General features: G+C 42.9%; 1 protein-coding gene across 1 annotated transcript in view; it reads right to left on the bottom strand.

The window, feature by feature from the left end:
* pacrg (PARK2 co-regulated) overlaps nucleotides 1–16,084 on the bottom strand; it is a 124,504-nt gene extending 108,420 nt beyond the window's left edge. Inside the window, exon 1 of the mRNA XM_076749137.1 lies at nucleotides 15,868–16,084. Coding sequence (XP_076605252.1) covers nucleotides 15,868–16,062 — 195 coding nt within the window. The 5' untranslated portion in view covers nucleotides 16,063–16,084. The remainder of the gene's footprint in view (nucleotides 1–15,867) is intronic.
* Between the last annotated feature and the right edge of the window lie 207 nt (nucleotides 16,085–16,291).

Here is a 16,291-nt window from a genome sequence, read left to right as displayed (position 1 = left end):
ATTATATGGTTTCTGTCTTACCCTACTCTGCCTGCATTGCTGAGGTGTGAGCAGCCACAGAGGTGGTCGTGTTGTTATATGAAATCATAGGAGCAGCTCCATGCAGCGCAGCGTACCCCACTGTGTAATCTAAAATTCATCCCTAATCTAAAACACAGGCATAAACACAAACACAGACGGTGAGAAAGACAGAAAAAAGGAGCCTATAACAAGACCAATACGAGCAGATAACATCCCGCCCCTCAGTGGAGGCCATAAAGCGAGCCTGTGAGGCGACAGACTACAGAACAGAGATAGAGGTGGTGTAAGGCAATAAAGGGAGGAAGTGTCTGTTTTGTGTGCCCCTGGTGCACACATCAGGGAGTCATAACAAGGCAGTAGTGGTCAGATGAGCTCCAGGCTGTCATTTCTCTCCTTCGCCTTCACTCTGCCTCCAGATCTGTTTCCTCCCTAATGCTGTTGTCCACTCCAACTAGCTCCACCGTAAACCTGGCTGCTGCAAGACCCACAGAGGCAATAACACACAAACATGTTCTCTTGCACGCACACACACACTTGCTCACACACCACACATGCTGAGCTCCCCATGGGTAAGTCCCTGCAGAGGTGATTGAGCACCGGCAGGGCCTCATGCTCCTGTCATTTATAAAGGTGTCACCACAAGAAACAGAGATGCTCCCTCTAACCTTATTGGTATGGCACGTCCATGGCTCCCCTGCCTGATTCTGACACACAGAGAGGATGGGGTAGTCAAAAAGCACAAGAATAAAAAAAAAAAGATTAAAAAAAAAGAGAGAAATTAAGAGAGAGGCTGAAGCGGGATAAAGGTGGGGGGTGAGATAAACCACAGAGAGATAGATACAAGACCAAGCTGGAAAGAAATGGAAAGAGAAGGAACTGTGAGACAGAGAGTGACGCAATCAAGAGATGGAGAGTGGAGGAGGGTGATGAAGGAACAATATGACAAGAAGAGGGAAAAGGGGAGACATGAGGTGTGGCTCATCAATTCTGAGGGTGAGTTCAGCGTGGCGGGGCGGCTGCAGCATGTAGGTGATCCATCACCATGTCTGAGCCTCCAGCTCCAGAGCGTGCGCTCTCTCATCTCTCCATCTCTCTGCCTCCATACCACTACCACCCAAAACACCTGTGAATACCTCACGTGGATGTTCACTGTCAACCCTGCATTGCCATCACTGTGGCACTTCCTCAAATGAGGACCTCCTTCATCTCCCCTTTCATTTCGATCCATCTCCTATCACCCTTCTGCCTCTTGTCTATCAGGGCAAAAATGAATTTTGTTGCATCGTATTTGTAAGGGTACGACGCCGCCACTGCACACAGGTGCATTGCATCACCTGCTTACTGAGGCAGCAAAGGTGTAGGCACCCGCTTGCTCATTCGCTCACTCTCTCTGCATTTCACTGCTGTTCTCGGTTGAGAGGTTATTGAAATCTAGCTCAGAAGGCCGCCTTTCCTGAGGGAGGGTGCAGGGTAGGTGAGTCACAGAGGATGGAATAGACAGGCCGAGGCTCTCTTGATAAGGTCAGCTTGCACATCACTGCCACAGGCAACAAAATTAGCTCTCTTTATTTACAGGGCATTTTCCGCCATAGCCCAGCCCGCTGCCTGCCTGCCAGCCACCAGGGATACAAGCAGGGCTAGAGATGCATGCTTTATTCTCAAACTGCATTTAAATGAACAAGACATAAACCAAATAATGGAGGTATTTAGGCTGTTGGGAAATCTCTGCTATATGGTCAAACAATCATTCCGACAGGATATTTTTGCTTACTCATTCCCTCTGCAGGGCAAAATGCAAACTGGTGGGAGGCTGATTCCTTTCAGAAGAATAAATCTGCAATATTTGTGCAGCACTCCATTAATTTCTCATGACCAAACAGCAAGAAGTGCAATCAGTCTGAGAGCCAGTTTCATTATGTGCAGAAATTAGCCCTGTTCTGAGAGACAAGGTCGGATGAGAACAAATGAGTAAAGAGCTCTCACTGGACGAGAAAACCAGAGCCTGATGAAAGGTAACAGAGCCTTTTGTTCAGAGCTCACAGGACCATAGTGGTGTACTTTACAATTGTCACTGTGTCAGAGGCTTTTGCATCAACTGTATTGTGTGCACAAGGGCAGGGATGTTTGTAATGAAAAATGACGACACTGCTAGGCAAAGACAACACTACACACACCTCATGTCACTACAAAGACAGAAGGATGAAACAGGTGACAGCCACCTACTATTGAACTGTGCGTAAGAAGGATAACTTTAAAGAAAAACTTCAAAAAGAAGCTTCAAGCATTGAAGAGCGCCCCACTGTTTTCTGTCTCCTCTAGTTTAACCCCATCACTTAAAAGAACAGCATAGACACAGGGAGACGTTAACAGGATGTGAAATAAAGAGTTTGAGGTAGGAGTGCGAGGGGAGGAGTGTACGTGAAAGAGGCTCTGTGTGAGCAAGAAAAAAGAGAGTGAGCAAGACAGAATGAGGGAGAGAGAAGGAGTGAGAATGCCCTGAGTATTTTCCATCTTCTCTGTGTGGCCCACTTATCAGCCAGGCAGCAGGGCAGCCTTGTGCTTACAGAGCCCTATTGGCTGATTCATATCACCAAACCACAGCTGAGATGATGGCTCAGAGTGAATCAGGCTGCATGGCATAGGCAGAATATAGCAACTCTTACTACTTGTTAAGTGAACGGGAAACCACATGCACTGAGCCCATGGGGCTAAACTTGGAAGAAACTTGCACAGTGCTTGATTCACATAAGTCTGAACAAAAGGGCACTAGCTTGAAATTTTGCAATTTGATGTAATGCGTTGTTAGAGAGAGAATTTTTCTTTTTTCAGTTGTTTTCCAACTGCAGTGTAATACCATAGACTGTGTAATAAATAGTGGATGGAGCCACCATGATATCGCCCATTGTTTTGTGGACTACCGATTTGAGGCCTCAAGTTTGACAATATGGCCGTCGCCATCTTGGTTTTTTGGAGGCAGAAGTGACCTTATTTGAATGAGAGGGTGGAGCTGGGGATTGCTATGCACTACGCGCCATGGCAGTGATTTGTCAGTCACAAATTAGCATATTTTACTCTAAATGGGACGATACTTTACAAAATGAACATCATGCTGTATTGGCAAAGACCTGAAACTAGCGACTGAGACCATAAACTCAGTGGGAAACTGCTGAGGTAATAAATCAAGTGAGAAGTAGGGCCTTTTTCTCATAAGCTTACATACAACTTCTTTTTGCAGCCATTGGATTCGCCCCCTGCTGACCACTAGAAAGAATGCAAGTTTAAGGCACTTGGAGCTTCTGGGTCTGAAAAGTGAAGCCAATGCCAGTCCACTTGTTATGCTGTCTCCACACGCGCACACACACATAGCCACAAGAAACATACAGTATATTGGTATGTCTGACCACTGTTCAGTTTGTGCAACTTGTGTGTGTGTGTGTGTGTGTGTGTTATTTTTTGCAAGCATGCATATGAATGTGTATGCATCTGTGCTTCAGCAAAGGGAAAGGTGTACGCGCTCTCCTCCTGGCAGTTACGAGAGTGGGGCACGCACTGATCCAATGCTTTGTCTTTACAGCCCCAATCAGTGACGACACCTGAAGGTATTAAAACACTGCACTGGGCCATGAAATTAATGAGACACAGAAGGAAAACTACATCCCTGACCTGCTGCAGTTGCCACTATTGCTGCTGAGAAAGAAGAATTTAACTATCCTTTCAATTTTATTAATCAAATAAGGAGCTTCTTGTCAATAAACATCCTAATAACGGCATTTAATTTATAGCAGACTGATAACCACCTCATAGAATATTAATGTTCCTGAAATCAGTAGCCACATTCTTTGTTTTAGAGTGGTTATGGAGTGCTGGTCACAGCTCCGACTAGCTGAATGACTCATCCAAAAGTTGAAACCTAAGTTTGTTTTGCAGATAGTAAGGAGACGGTCATAGAAATAAACAGCTGGACAGGAAGATGCTGGGATGGGCAAGCCGGCTGCAACCAGGCGAGGAGATGAGCAGTGAGATAGGCAAGGAGGTGAATGTATTTGCGACCACACACTTCAGTGAAAAAGCATCACTGGGAACTGTGGAAGGTTTGATTTGGCAGCAACAAGGCCACAGGGGAAGGAACAGGAGAAGGACACACCCAGAGCAGCAGGAGGCCATCGATTTCACCACAGAGCCACAGACAGACAGCCGCAGTGATGAGAGAGGAGAGAGCAGGTCAGTGTGCAGCCTCCCCATGCCGCCCCACAGCAACACGCACATTCACAAGTGTCACAGGTAGCCCGGCACTGACAGATCCCTGAGGAGTGGAGGGAGGCATGGGGAGATAAGCAGACTGCACATGGCAAGAGATACTGGTTCCACCTCTGATATGGGCATATTGTTTAACAGTGAAGAACATTATCTTGGTGATTAGTATGTATTGCAAAATGAACCCCAGGCCCTTGGTCTTATCACACACACAGTGTGACGTTCTATTCCTGGAAATCAGTCTTGCTGCCTGTAAGGCCGCCTGTTAAAAATGATGCTGGAGGTTTGCTTACAGAGACACCATGCAGAGACGAAAGTCTGGCATGCTCTGAAATTTGACCTTTACATAAATTAAACAGAGGGAGAGTACACTGAAGGCTACATCCCTGCTAGCATATACCCAAGATTCATAGTCTGCCTAACTCAGCTGCACACACTCACGCACACACGCACGCACTTTGGGTCTATCCAAAATTCCATGCTAACATGCTATTGGGTATGCTAAAATAGTATATGAGAAGATGCATACCAATACTTATTTACACAAAAGTGTGTTGAAAGATAGCACACATATTGAGTTTGTAGTTCATAGCTTGGAATTTCAGATGGGCCCTTCATCTACTTCCTTCAGTTGAATGTAAACTAAAATGATTTCTTAATCTAGAATTTGTTTACTCCATCGAAGAGTGGCAAGGGGCTCCCTGCAGAGGTTGTTACAGGAAACAGTGAGTGATATATATGGAACAGAGGTCTGTCATGGAGACCCCCTGCGAGGATAACACTCTGAATGATCCACCCTTCAGAAAAAAACCAAGTGACAAAGAAAAAAAAATCTGGCTCCCCGGATGCCATTAAAACAGGCAACTTCTCAGACGCCTCAAATCTCACACTGTGGTTGCAGCAGATCTCTCAGACAGAGAAGCCACACTTTTAGCTGAGCTACAGGGAGGGACTCACACAAAGACATGCAAACAAATAAAAAAGGAACTAAAGCAAAGATATGCCCAAAGCACCTTGTGCCAGCTACGCCTGGCCTTTATTGAGAGTGCAGGAAAGTCCCACACATCTAATTAATTTTTATCAATCCCTGCTCCTACAATCCATTCATCTATCCGTCTATCTATCCAATCAACCCCTCCACTTTCCACCTCTTACTCTGCAGTGTGCCGGCTGCTGATGCTCCAACAGTGAAACAGGTGTCTAGACTATTAGTATGAGGCTGCCTGCGCCACCTCCTCTATCCCACAACCCTGACGACAAGTATAAATCAAGGCTGTGTGAATAAGCAACAGTGAATCAGGGGCTTGCTACAATAACAGCCAGGCATTGTGCCTTTATTCTCATCATCAAACTCCAATGATATAGCTTGCAGTGGATGGGAAAGATCTCAAAGCAGACAATACTAAAACAATGATTAAAAAGAGTGCATTACTGTTTGATGTTTAGACAAGAATTAAATATGACCTCCCCAGTCCAGTCTGAGCAAGACCCCCCCCACCCCCTTTCATCCTCAATCATAAAATGAGTACTCATCTATTTAAGAGGCGTGCTACGTCATCCACTCCCTCCTGAATCATATTCGCTCTCCAATATCTTTCCCCTCTACTCACTCTAATTTCCTCTCATAAAAAGGCTGCCTTCTATGACTCTCCTTGGCTTGAATTTTTATGTCTTTTTGTGGCCCATCTCAGAGGAATGTTGTCAAGGTAATGTGATGATGACCCTTAGACTCCTCATTAAATCACTCAGTATCAGAGCATCAACTAAATGTCTGAAATGCTAATGCATACAGCTAAGACAGTACAGACGACCTTAAAAGAGTGGCGGGGAGTTTTCTTTTATCAGTCTCCACTAAAAGGTCTCAGTCACAATCTCTTACATTAGCACTCACATCAGCATCCATGTCACAACCTTATTCAGACAGCCAGACAGCCAGTCCAAACAAAGTCAGTTAGATTCACCAACACTAAAGAGACGGGTGTCAGAGTGACAGATGCAAAGTTGAGCATCTGTCACTGCGCTGAACCATTTGGCTGAAATCAAAGGGAGATGAGGGCCTTCAAAGGACAGGCAAAGCCGTGTCTGAGGCCAGACATGCTCTGGTGTGCTCCGCAGATAAGGGCCAAGAGGTTATATTGCTTTTCTTCTGTTTCTCCCTTTGTTCTCCTCTGTCTTAAGGGAGTGGGAGGGAGAGAGAAACAAGGCAGAGAAAAAAAAAAAAAAGGGAGAGAGAAGAGTAGAGAGTGACAGAGACAGAGAGAATGAGTCATGAACAGGTTGCCTTTCTCTCTTTGCCACAGCACGGCGTGTTGGTCAAACACTCGTTAGTAGAATTTGCTCTGTGTTTCCGTACGGCGAGGGTAATGAGCAGTGGTGGCTGGAGCCAGGAGGGGTGCCAGGCCGTGATGTGGATCATTTCTGACAGTATCGGAGTACTTTTGCCTTCCAGCCCTTCCCTATTCCCTGCCTTCTCCAGCTTGCTGCAGCAGAGCCGTTGCCTCCAGCGCACCTTCAACTGGGAGCACTTTGACTCAGCTGGATGCGAGACATGAGCTAAATAGCAGAGTAATCCTTAGTGGAATTCTGAAGGGAATGTACACACTACTTCAAATCTCAAAGGTTTTGCAGGTTTACTTTCTTGCACTGGGTGAAGAACACCGCAGCCCTGAAGCACCATCAATGAAGTTGGCTGCTGTGCATTTTAAACTGAACTCAGTGTGTGAAATGGTGGCACTGCTGTACTTTTGCTCTGAACTCCTTAGAGCGAATATTCCCCTAATACGTATTCTGACAGATTTTCTGCATTGCAACATGTTTATTTTCTAACATTTATTACGAAGTTACATTTACCATGCATCACAAATGCATAGGGATTTCAGACATGCAGCCCATTTTGGTCTCTGTGCTGGTCAGCAAAATTCAAAAGGTCAGGCCAGTGTTATTGCATTGATGGTGATTTTAAAAGATTTTCAAAGCGGGGGGTCGTGAAACAAAGGCAACCATGTGGCATTATTGGAATGGAATAACACTGTCAGGTACATTGATTTTTCTGCTACTGGTTCCTATTATGTTGATGTAGGCAGTATGTGAGCTGCCACATATGACCCTGTAGAAAAGTGGGTAACACGTGCCTAACACGAGCAGATTAGAACACCAAGAAGGGCCTGTCCTCCTCTCGCAAGGACAAGTCAGTGTAATTGATGGTAATGATGGAAGGTAGGTGAATAAATGGCTAATGCCCTGTCAGTTTAAAACACATATGTATAGCCTCGTTTAGGTTTAATTTTAGCTGAGCTTTACGTCCAGAGCATGGACATATGGGCGGTATAGGTCACTTGTAATAGGTACATTTTCTTAAGATACAACATAATATAAACACTTGATGAAACATGAATTTAAATTGATGTGAATTTCTATGAAAAACAAAACGGGTCAGAGCAGCTTGAAAGCCAGTTCAGGTTTAAAAGAGGTCTGATAAAGCAAACAGAGTTTACGGTCATTCCTAATCATTTACAGGAACGTTGGTGTGTGATGGACAGAATAACCCACATCAACCACTTGTTTTTGGATGGATGTGAGGTTATGTTTAATATAGAGACACCAAAGTGTGTGCTCATATTCATCTGTGCTTTCAATACCACTAAGACCAAATGAAAACAAGCACATCATTCAGCTGATGGCCCTGTGTTCTTGCTTTTGATACAAGAAGGACACTGCTCATAGAAGAGGCATAAGTCTAGATGTCCTCTGCATTGGTTATCACATGACATAGGGCTAATTAACTCAAGAGCGGAAAATAGAGGCCCTGCAAGAGCAATAAACATTCTCCATTAAAAGCCACCTAATTAGGATGCAAGCTACAAGGGCTTGAAGGAGAACATAACAAACACAGAGGCCAGTGTAATTGTCAACCAGACTCTGAGGAAAGCAAACATAATAGACATAATCAGCTGAGCACTTCCTATAAGGTCATGATAGAATGATGTGGAAGTGCTTCTCCATATCTGACTGAAGTTTCCAGATGGTGTTTTCCTCAACCACGGAAAAGGTCACAGACATTTCAGCAGTCATGCATTTCAGATAGCATGCCATCAATTACATCCTAATCTATCTGTTGATACCTGGTGTGTGAGGAGCACGGGGCACAGAAAGAACTTCGATTAAGTTCTGCCAAATTCATTTGTAGTTCAAGTATGGTTTGGTTTCTAAAAGATCAAAGCAAAGTGCCAAAAGAAACGGCATTTCATAGACAGGCTTCACTTGCCTTTAATACTCACTTTTAATTAACAACATTTCATGGATCACAATATCTCAAACAATGTTGAATATGTGCTTCTATTTGAGTCAGTTTTCTTCCACTGCTTCTGAAGTAAGGAGCAAGGCAGCCAAAGTCAACAAAGTCAAAAGTTATGGGGGAAAACTGTAAGATTTCCAAGTCAGCCAATGCTCCATCCACTCAAGGCCTTTAGGCTCCGTGGTTGATCGATAGTAATGGAAACGGCAGCAGGCCTCCGGAGCCCATTGCCAATTTAACCTGTTTTACCATGACTCAATTCTTCCTCAAATAACCCAGCTGTTTACCGGGATGGACTACAGGCTTCTGGTGCTGATAAGATGAGCGTGCAAGAGCAGAGGGAAGGAAAGATGGATCCAGAAAAACAATTTTAGTGTGTGCGCGACGGTCTGTGTGTCTACAAGCACCACTGGTTTAGAAAACACTTCCATGAGGCAGTTCAAGTGAGGCAGACTCACAGACAGGTGAGGGGATCTACAGCACGGCATCCAGCAGCAGAAACGTGCTCCATTTGCCTTTACTTGTATAGGCATGCTTCACACACAACACAGACGCAAAACACCCCAAATGGCTTCATAGCCAATTTATGTATCACGCTGGGCACATTATGAGTTCCTGTGTCAGGTAAATGTGTTTGGAGCGATGGGGAAGAGCGATTTGGACTGCGAGTGAAAATAATAAATAGACAGATTCATCTCAATAAAAGCGCTCAAGGATTCAATCTTGGTCAGCGACTGTCTGCCGCACAACTGACAGTGGGCTTATTTCTGTCTCAAAGTTTTTATCCTAGTTCAGTTCACGATCTGTTTGATATGACTTCTCCACCCTGTGATGTTTCAGTGGATGGGAGAAAGGATCTAATCATTTTAAATCAAGCTTTAAATGATACACACAGACTATTAGGCAAAGTTTTGAATCTGTATTAATTCTAAACCAAATTAAATTTAAGACGGCATTTTAACTCTGTTTATATTACAATTTAAAGCGAGATTGCATTTAATCAGGTTGCACTGAAATTCCAGACTCATTTAAACCCTAATCAAGGATCAATTCTAAACTGTCACTTGTTTAATTTGATCAGATGGCTTAATTTATTAAGATGATTCAGTGGTTGTAGCGTTAAAGGCACACAGCTGAGATGTAGATCAGCACATCTTTGCCACAAGCTTAACAACACATGGTTGCGTACTATCTGCTGCAGGCAAAAAAACTACAGTGAAACAACATTAACGTGCATCTATGATCTTATTATTTGGTATGATATTATTTTTCATTGCCATTTTGCAGATTTAGTTTAGGTTTAACTATAATGTACAGTAACTGTTTAGCAACCCAGGGACCTGCCTGGCTGAATGAAGGTTCTGCAGGGAAAGAAAGCAGGAGATAAAGACAGAGATAGAGAGAGAGAGAGGAAAGATAAAGACAGAGGCAGACAGCATAGGGGCTGAGACATCTGCTCAGGTACATAATGATGATGCTGTGGGGGAGGAACAGAGTAAGATATGGAGGTCACGTTTGCAAGCGTGGAGTCTCCATTTGTCCCCCGGGGTTAGTGGGGTGAGCCAGGGATGACGGTGGTGCTGGAGGGAAAGGTGCTGGCGGGTTGTGAGGAGGGTTGTAGCAGACTTGGGGATGCTGTTTGCCAGCTCAATTTTTATCCCAGTGACCAAGCAAACAGTAAATGAGGTGTGCTTGTTATAAAAGCAGTCTATCGGCTCAGCAATCTGCAGAATCTCGTCTCGAAAGTTGAGGTTGGGATCAGGTGCAGTTTGTATCGATTTGCCCTCTCAGGTGAACTGTGCAATACACTGTCTTAAAGAGGATCTTGTCCATGTTCTCCCGTCTGTTGGGTTGCACTGTATAGATGGTGTCGGACACAGGAGAATATAGGGACATTAAGAACTTTCATTTTGTCTTTCATGTCTTTTGATAAAGGAGCATTTCCTGAACAAAAGGCCTTCATGACTCTCGAGACCTTGAAAATATCCCCGGAGAGGATCTTTACTGAAATGTCAAAGCAGCACACAAACGGAGGAAATATTACAGGATGTGTTATGGCAAACATCCAACAAATTACAGACTACATAAATCAATTACAGGGCATGATGATGATCTAAGGTCACGTATTCGACATCTTCAAGAGTCTATAAATCAATTGTACCCTATGTACATGACTGATCCCAAGTCAGGTCAATAGTTATTGACCAAATGTTTTTACTTTAAGGGAGGCATGTAAACAGAAAGAGGGAATAAGATAACCTGGGCCCACACCTTTGAATCACCACCCACATCTCTGATTTGTTGAACGACTCAAATACTGTCGTGTTGTGCCATCGATGGCTGGAGAAACAGTCGACAAATCAGAGACTTCTGGGTCTAAGAATTAAGACCTGTATAGCTAGCTGTTTAGCACTACAGAACAACACACACACACACACACACACACAAAAAAAAATCATTTATCAAGAATTGCAACAACGTGACAAGCGTGAATGAGATCAATACAGCTCTACAAGTTGTTTTAAGTTGACTTAGGAATAGAAACTCTTCAAAGCACTGTGTTTTTTGAGTCTTTAAGTCAACTGTGAGACAAATACGTCTCACTAATGAACATGATGTCAGCCCGAACAAATGAACTGAAAAGAAATGACAATTATGTCTGATTATGAGAAGAAATAAGTGAACAACACTGCATAATTAGGTTGGGAAATATGACAATATACTGTGTACTGTGAGATAACTGTGAGATTTTGCAATACCATAAGGCTTTTTCACATGTCTTAGTGGGAGAAGCACACGTGTAATTAAAAGACACTAATGATGACTTGCACTTCATTTAGGTGCCCTGTCAGGGCTCTAATATTGTGCAAGGTGGCTTAATGGCGTGTCTTACTGAGACACTTAATTGCTACGGAACGTGCTGTTCCTGCTGTGACAAGTCAGAATCTCCTCTGTGAAAAAACATCCATTGTGGGCAATGTTGCAATCCAAAAACAGAACTGCAATTCTGCAAGAACTGAAGGCAATATTGGATTTTGAAGATTTGAAGAAGTATAACGTAGGGCTGCTCGATTATGGCAAAAATCATAATAATTATTTTGGTCAATACGGAGATCACGATTATTATGAGAACATGATTATTGACTGACTTTGAAAACATCATGCATTTATTGAACTCATCAACTGAAAAGCAAATAAAAAAAATAAATGTCTTATCGTAATAGTAATATCTAATAACAAAGTAATATAAAATACAATATATAATACCTGTTTATTATGTTATGTGCATTCTTATGTAATTTTATTTTGTACATAGAATGGCTGAAATGTCACTCGTCCTTTTTGGCCGCTCCAAGGATCAGTACCGAATCAACACAAGCGGTGGCTGGCATTTTCACAAACGATGGTTCACTTGACCCCACTGAACTGAAGTAAACATGCCACAGCCTGGCCGAGAGTGAGTTTTGGCAGGGCGGAAGCACGCCGCTATAAAGGACAGGGACAACTGGAGTAACAATATGAGACAAAACAAGCATGTCATTGTGAAAGTAGATGTAAAACAATAATAACTATATCTCGATTATCTTGTTTTTGTTAATTGTTAAAAGTCTTAATTGAAAATAAATTACATTGATCACCCAGCCCTAGTATGAAGTAGTTTTTGAAGTATCTTGATTTGTCAGGTATTTAATTTGCTGGGATTGCCAAAAACAAAGATTTCCATAAGATTATACCATAAAAAAAAACAATTTTATCTATATCACTCATTCACACCAAATAACATAAGAAAACCAGTATCTCCTTTTTCTCTATCTGTGTAAACTGCAATGTTGACATGAACGATATGTGTATTCATGTCCATTCCTGCCACAACACTATGCAGGTGTTTGTGCTCTCTCTCCACACCCCTGTTATTTTTTGCCACCAAGCTGGAATAAGCCCCCGACAGAGAAAATAACAGCTTTGTTCCCCTCTCTGCCTGAAACACAAGGTGACGACCTCCCACCCGAATGTAAAGTGCATCTTTTTTTTCCCTCTTTAAATGCTTGGGGATGAATCAATAGAAAAAAACGGGGAGAGTTTCAGGGGCCTGTGCTATTGATTCAATTTCTATGACCACAAATACTTTAAAGCATAATAAGCCTATGCTTCAAGTCCCCACACCCTTTCAAGGTTTGAAATGGCCTTGTCGTTACCTACAAATCACAGCTCTCCGCAAAGCTGCCCTCTCTGGAGCGATATGTCAGTGACCACAGGGGAGAAAAAAAACAGAAGGCAACAGACACAAGCAAGCCTCTGAAAAATGTAATGGTTTTTGCTGAGGATTTAGCCAGTGGTGCGGTAGCGTAGGAGTACCATTCGTGCATCAGATGTATCAGATCCTCTGGGGAGATGGCGAATATTAAAGGGCTTTGCAGGAGCCTTCCTAGTGAAGGCTCTTCACAGGAGATTTGTTTATGACCTTCAAAAATGGAGAAGGAAGTCAATGATAGCTCTGACTGCCTCTTTTGCATCTCAAGACGGTCCCTGCCATGGAAAAAAAGACAGCTGCAGTTTCATGTCCGAGTATTTACTGTTGTCATCAGAACTGTGCAGCTCTTCCACTTCTATTTATCACAAAGGCCTTTTAAGTGAAGTGCGAACATAATAAGGCAATAGCTGTCTGCAAAAAACGTAGTGGCTTAGAGAGGAAGACCTCGTTAAACTGTTTGCATCAAAGTACCCACGACTGGACAGTCAAGGTTTTAGAAGTAGAAAAGATATGGAAGCGAGAGCGGCGGGATCCCTGGCAGTGAAATACTGAACTGACACTTTCCTTAAATTCAGTCATTAAATTATTGCTGACCACGGACATCTCAACTTTTGATGCAGCGGTCTCCTTTCACCGTGAACCATCACTATCACCATCAAAACAAAATACAGGAATCACAAGATAAGGTAGTCTCGAAGACGAAGGTTTTGTTCTGTCCCTGCCATAAAACAAAGACAATGATATGTTGCCAAGTTTGCATGTAGGAAATATATTAATAAATCAAGATTTTTTAAATTGTTAGCCACTGGTTTTCATTTTCATCCTTAAAGAAAGAGATTCTTATGAAGAGCATGGCGTTGTCTCTAAAAAAAAAATAGGTTGAAGATAATTGCCTGAGAGACCAGGCAAGTGAGAGTAAAAGAGCGCCTCAATCTGTCAATTTCAGCAATGTGACTGTCGGTGACATGCTTTGTTGCTCACCAGCCGCGGCTGTGTAAAAGTGCCAAGTGAGAATTAAAAGCCAGAAGAAGTAATACGGTAAGTGAGGTATCTCAGAGTGTGTTCCTTATATTAAGCTACTCCCCACACAAACTGAAGAAAGGTAGTCTTTCTGACGAACAACTTCAACTGAAGTGAGTCGAACTTGTATAGCACAAAACCAACAGCAGAATGACTATAATCAACTCAGATTTCAATGTTAAGAAAGTGTGACGGCACATTTTATTTACGTACCCTCACAAAAGCACCGATAAGCTCTGGCTTATGCGTGCCAAAGAAAGGATGTCTGTGTAAATGTGCTGCTGGGAGGCTTGTTCTCTTCAACAGCTTACAGTCTGTCACCATAGCTGCTCCTTTGGCCTACCACATCTGCCAGAGCACAGCAGGAGGCTACACATACATCTTTCAGCGGCCTTTGTTGGCAAACAGCATCAGCTGTGGGGGAAAGCCAGTTTCATACATCACCCTACTTTTCTACAAGATCATATTTAAAGCCACTAGTCAGGTGAATTTCCACTATTTCACAATTCTGCAAGTACACTAAACTATGCGCTACAACAAATTTGTAATGCATCTTGATCTAATAAATTTACAGATTCATAGAACAGTAGACCTACCCCGCACACAACTAGACCAGATTTCTAATAATAATCCATTCTTTTTCCCGGACAAAAGCTAGATTTACTGACCAATCAATATAGGTCATCAATAAAGACTAATGTCCTCTGCTATACAAACCTATTACACTTTCCTGATCCATCTTCATTTGCAGTAAATGGAAAGAGAGGAAGACCCGACAACATGAAATTAGTCAAGTCCGCCAACACAGTTTAACTACACTTGATGTCCACGATGGGGAGAGCTCTGCAAGGAAAGCATGGACCAGGAAGCTTCTGTTTGTTTGGCCTTGAGTAACCCGAAGGGCACCAGGACAAAAATAAGTGCACAATAGTTTCTTTAGAACACATAAAAGCTTTGGTTCTTAGGAAAACAAATAGACAACTCTGAGCTTGTAAGAATTATGTGCTGCATCCAGCTCCAACTACCCCACAAGAATGTTAGTCTATAAAACCTTCCCTTCTCATGTGATATCTTCAAGATGTTAAAAAAAAAAAAAAAGAAAGACATTTGCATTTTTCTTAGCATATGGCTTCTGAATTTCATAGTGTCTAATCAGTGCATTATAGCTCTGGAATGGGTTCTAAAAGTGTCATTTGAGCCCATAAAAGTTATTGGATAATTCTGGAGTTCTCAAACCCCCATAATTTGTGTGAAACATATCCAAGCTTGTCTGACCAAAAGAGTTACACACACACACACACACACACACACACACACACACACACAGGAGCAGCAAAATGATGGCTGGAGAGACTATGTTCATGCATTCGGATTTTTTCTTTTTCCACTGCTACCCCATCTCTGTGGTCTATTCAGGGTGTTGAGATTTTTCTCTGCACAAAGAGCAGAAAGATGATAGGTTCTGCTGAATAACAATAGAGAAATGATAGAGGGGAAGAAAGAGTAAGAGGATAATTTAAAGCGGCAAGTAAGAGGCTGCCAACTCCCGCCATCCTTTTCCATCAATTGTAACTTAACCTAGATAGTGATGCCACACTGATGGCAGCATGTGGGAGTCCAGGCTGTCAGTGTTCACATAACCTACCACACAAAGCACAGTTCAGTCTGTCTCTGTCCCTGATATATACTAGTACGCGACTCTTGTCCGAGATGTTTCAGTCACTCAAAAACACTGTTAGTGTATCAAGCCGAGACTTTGTAGAGATAGTCAGCTTGAGCTTACTGACAGAAAATAGCTGGCTGTGATAAGCTGAATGTGAAGCTGACTACCTCACGCTAAATGCGCACGTTTTATCCCAAATATCAGAGAATATTTCGTCACAACTTCCCCAATAACACATACAGTAAATAGTCCATATAGTCAGTGAAATGTTTCAGGAAAGGCAGTCCAACGCAATGCTAGCACACGCTGCTAAAAGCTAACGTTAGCCACGTTAACGTCAACATGTCAAATAACTTCACTCACCACGGAGTTCTTCATGGCGGCCTTCACGGTGAAGCCTTGTGTTTTCAGCTCTGCCCTGCTCCTCAACATTTCCACAGGTGTTGCCTTGTAAAGCGGCGAGGCGAATCTAAACCCAAAACGCAGAGCGATGTTGCTGCCTAACTTAATTAACAGGTTATTGGTGTGGACCTCAAAACGTGACGGCCGTTGTTTCATGTAGAGGTTGCTATGCAACGCCAAAGACGCTTTAGTTTGGTTGCTGCGGAGACCAGTGTTCCCTTGTTACCATAGAAATCCCTGGGCACTGCAGAAAATCGAACGAAGTGTCGTGGTTTGTCAGTAGAGGATGCCTGAGTGTTCACAGGAAGCAGTGAAAAGGTCTCTTTTCTTTTGATCCCTTTAAAAGACGTCATAGGACAGATTAGTATGAAGATAGTAATATTAG

This window comes from Chaetodon auriga, chromosome 14, assembly GCF_051107435.1.
Source record: "Chaetodon auriga isolate fChaAug3 chromosome 14, fChaAug3.hap1, whole genome shotgun sequence".
NCBI lineage: Eukaryota > Metazoa > Chordata > Actinopteri > Chaetodontiformes > Chaetodontidae > Chaetodon > Chaetodon auriga.
This window is presented reverse-complemented; position numbering and strand designations above follow the sequence as displayed.